Source organism: Chiloscyllium plagiosum, chromosome 5 (genome assembly GCF_004010195.1).
Source record: "Chiloscyllium plagiosum isolate BGI_BamShark_2017 chromosome 5, ASM401019v2, whole genome shotgun sequence".
Taxonomy (NCBI): domain Eukaryota; kingdom Metazoa; phylum Chordata; class Chondrichthyes; order Orectolobiformes; family Hemiscylliidae; genus Chiloscyllium; species Chiloscyllium plagiosum.
In genome coordinates this window covers 114882650-114886311 of record NC_057714.1, presented here as the reverse complement: position 1 = coordinate 114886311, position 3662 = coordinate 114882650, and the positions used below count along the sequence as shown (strand labels likewise).

The window sequence follows — 3662 nt, the reverse complement described above, 5'->3', positions numbered from 1 at the left end:
AAGCTTTTAATTCTAAATTTAATTGATTTAATTCAAATGTATTGGTAAGTGTTTAAACCCATCTCCCTTAGCCTGGTCGAGAGGATGACTAGTCTAGTGACATTAACCACACAGCCACTGCTCTGTCCTCTGAGATCATCCGGAGCAGGAGTCTTCAATTCGGCAGCACGCTTGGCGTTGTTCATGCAGGCCAGGGTACCCATGAGACACGAAGAGAACCACAGAATCATGACGGATGCCATTTCGCCCATCCGCGTGTGCTATCTCAGCACTGCCTTAGACTATCAGTCTGCCTTCTACCCTGAATGGTACTTGACGATAGACACTCTCATGCTTAATGCTGTAATACTTCCAGAGATCCTGGGGAAGATGTCAGTGTTTACACAGGTTCCTAGCTAATGAGCTCCCTGAGGGTTCCCCGATATTGGCTGCACACTGTGTCAGTTTTCAGACAGGATGCCACGCATGCTGTCAATATTTGCAGGAGTTGCCTGGGAGTGTTTTAGTACTGGCAGGAAACTCCAGCGAGCTGCGCTGTTCACAGGGGAATCTCCCGGAAGTTGACTGTAATACCTCAGGGCTCCCTGGACTGCAGTGGTATTTGAAGGGCCTGTTTGCCTAATATCTGCTTCATTTACCTTCCAGTCAAGTGAACAGCTTAATGCATGAGGAACGTTCGAGGACTATACTCGATGGGGTTCAGAAGGATGAGTGGGGGATCTGATTGAAACTTTTAAAATACGGAATGGCCTGGACGGGGTGGACGTTGGGAAGATGTTGCTATTGGCAGGAGAGACTAGGACCTGAGGGAATAGCCTTAGAGTAAAGGGAAGGCGCTTTAGAATGGAGATAAGGAGAATCTTCTTCAGCCAGAGAGCAGTGTATCTGTGGAATTCATTACCACAGAAGGCTGGGAGGCCAGGTCATTGAGTATATTTAAGACTGAGATAGATATTTGCCAAGGGAATCAAAGGTTACAGGGAGAATGCAGGAAAATGGGGATGGAAAACCTATCAGCCATGACTGAATGGCAGAGCAGACTCAATGGGCTGATGGCCTAATTTCTGCTCCAATATCTTATGGCCTGATGGAGTAATTACGAACGGAGTGTTATTTCTGCCAGAAACACTGAGAGGGAGGTTAATTCCACTCCCTCAAAACTCAACAAATGAAGAATTCATCCCTCCTGATTTTTTTGAAGACAGATATAAGCTTCTTGCTCTGATCCATGTCATCACTCGAAAGATAAAAGTTTGCCTCCTTTGACACCTCTTGCTTTTTCACTTCCAAAATCAGGATCACAAGGAAGGCAACCCTATTTGCTCAAGACTTAACCGTGAGCATCTGATCAGGCATCATCACTGTTAAGACCCAGGGGAGCTTACCATTGGCCAGGTCCTGAGATGGCCCAGCCAATTGATCATCAGTCCCGGCTTGTAACATAATGTCAAAGCTTAAGTGTGATGACGTTGGAATATTCAATTCCGGTCTCCTTCCTATCAGAAAAAGGTTGTGGAACTTGAAAGGGTTCAGAAAAGATTTACAAGGGTGTTGCCAGGGTTGGAGGATCTGAGAGGCTGAACAGGCTGGGGCTGTTTTCCCTGAAGCGTCAGAGGCTGAGGGATGAACTTATAGAGGTTTATAAAATCATGAGGGGTATGAATAGGTTAAATAGACAAAGTCTTTACCCTGGGGTCGGGGAGTCCAGAACTAGAGGGCATAGGTTTAGGGTGAGAAGGGAAAGATATAAAAGAGACCTAAGGGGCAACCTTTTCACACAGAGGGTGGTACGTGTATGGAATGAGCTGCCAGAGGAAGTGGTGGAGGCTGGTACAATTGCAACATTTAGATTAGATTACTTACAATGCGGAAACAGGCCCTTCGGCCCAACAAGTCCACACCGACCCTCTGAAGAGCAACCCACCCAGACCCATGAAATGAGTTGCCAGAGGATGTGGGTGGAGACTGGTACAATTGCAACATTTAAGAGGCATTTGAATGGGTATATGAATAGGAAGGGTTTGGAGGGTTATGGGCCGGGTGCTGGCAGGTGGGACTAGATTGGGTTGGGATATCTGGTCGGCATGGACGGGTTGGACTGAAGGGTCTATTTCCGTGCTGTACGTCTCTATGACTCTATGATGGGATTTGACAGCATTTGCTGAGCAACTGCACTTGGGCTGTTAGTTGTGTTAAAGTGAAATGTAAGGACAAAAGAGCAATGCAGCTCAGGAACAGGCCCTTTGGCCCTCCAACCAATCCAAGGTTCTCAGTGAGGCATGAACAGTGGTTCATTCATACTGAAAGGGATATACGTCCAGAGGGTGCAGTTCCCTGTCAGAACCTTGGATATGTCCAGGCATTCTATGGTGATTCTATCCTGATGAAAAGCATCAGCAGCCCATCTCCTCCAAGAGGAATATTCACACTCTGTGCCCCAGGGGTGTGTAATAACATCTCTGAACAGGTTCTGTAGAAAATAGGTCAAAGGGAGATTGAAGGGTCCTCTTTGTGGTGTGGTTGTAATGTCCCTACCACTGGACCAGAAGCCCAGGTTCAAGTCCTAGCTATTCCAGAGGTATACAATAACATCTCTGAATGGTTGATTAGAAACAATATACAAGCTCTGCACTCCAGGACCTGAACAAGGTTTACACCGACCTGAGCAAAACACGGTTAGCACCACATTCAACCCTTTCAACATCCACCCCCTCCCCCACCGACACTCAGTAACAGCAGGGTGTACTATCTACAAGATGCACTGGAGAAATTCACCAAAGATCCTCAGACAGCACCTCCCAGACCACTTCCATCAGAAGGACAAGGGCAGCAGATACACGGGAATACCACCGCCTGCATGTTCCCCTCCAAGACACTCACCATCCTGACTTGGAAATATATCCATCCTTCACTGTCACTGGGTCAAAATCCTGGAATTCCCTCCCTCAGGGCATTGTGGGTCAACCCACAGCAGGTGGACTGCACCGGTCAAGAAGGCAGCTCACCCCCACCTTCTCAAGGGGGCAACTAGGGACGGGCTCTAAATGCTGACCCAGCCAGCGATGTTTACATTACAGGAACAAATAAACCAAAGATTCTATTGAACCTGCATTGTTACCTGGATGTTAATATTCCTCCTATAGTGTGGAGTCCAAGGCTGAAAGCTGTACTCTCACTGATTTGCTATGAAGGTTTATATAAGGAAGGACAGACTTGCATTTAGATATCCTGACTGTCAGTCTAAGCCCATTGCAAAGTGATTCAGAGTCTGCTGAGTAATTTCAACAAGTTGTTCCGGTTGACACAGTGGAGAAGCTGTCCTCTTGAAAATAGTGACATGGGATCAGAGGGTGAGAGCGGAGTGTGTGCCACACTGTTGGAGGGTCAGTACTGAGGGAGTGCCGCACTATCGGAGGGTCAGTGCTGAGGGAGTGCCGCACTGTTGGAGGGTCAGTGCTGAGGGAGTGCCACACTGTCAGAGGGTCAGTACTGAGGGATTGCCGCACTGTCGGAGGGTCAGCACTGAGGGAATGCAGCACTGTCGGAGGGTCAGTGCTGAGGGATTGCCGCACTGTCAGAGGGTCAGTGCTGAGGGAGTGCCGCACTGTCAGAGGGTCAGTGCTGAGGGAGTGCCACACTGTCAGAGGGTCAGTACTGAGGGA

General features: G+C 48.2%; 1 protein-coding gene across 1 annotated transcript in view; it reads left to right on the top strand.

Moving 5' to 3' along the window:
* Positions 1-201: 201 nt before the first annotated feature.
* LOC122550334 (aquaporin-1-like) overlaps positions 202-3662 on the top strand; it is an 11784-nt gene continuing 8323 nt past the window's right edge. Inside the window, exon 1 of the mRNA XM_043691061.1 lies at positions 202-371. Within this exon, the coding sequence (XP_043546996.1) occupies positions 202-371 (170 nt within the window). The remainder of the gene's footprint in view (positions 372-3662) is intronic.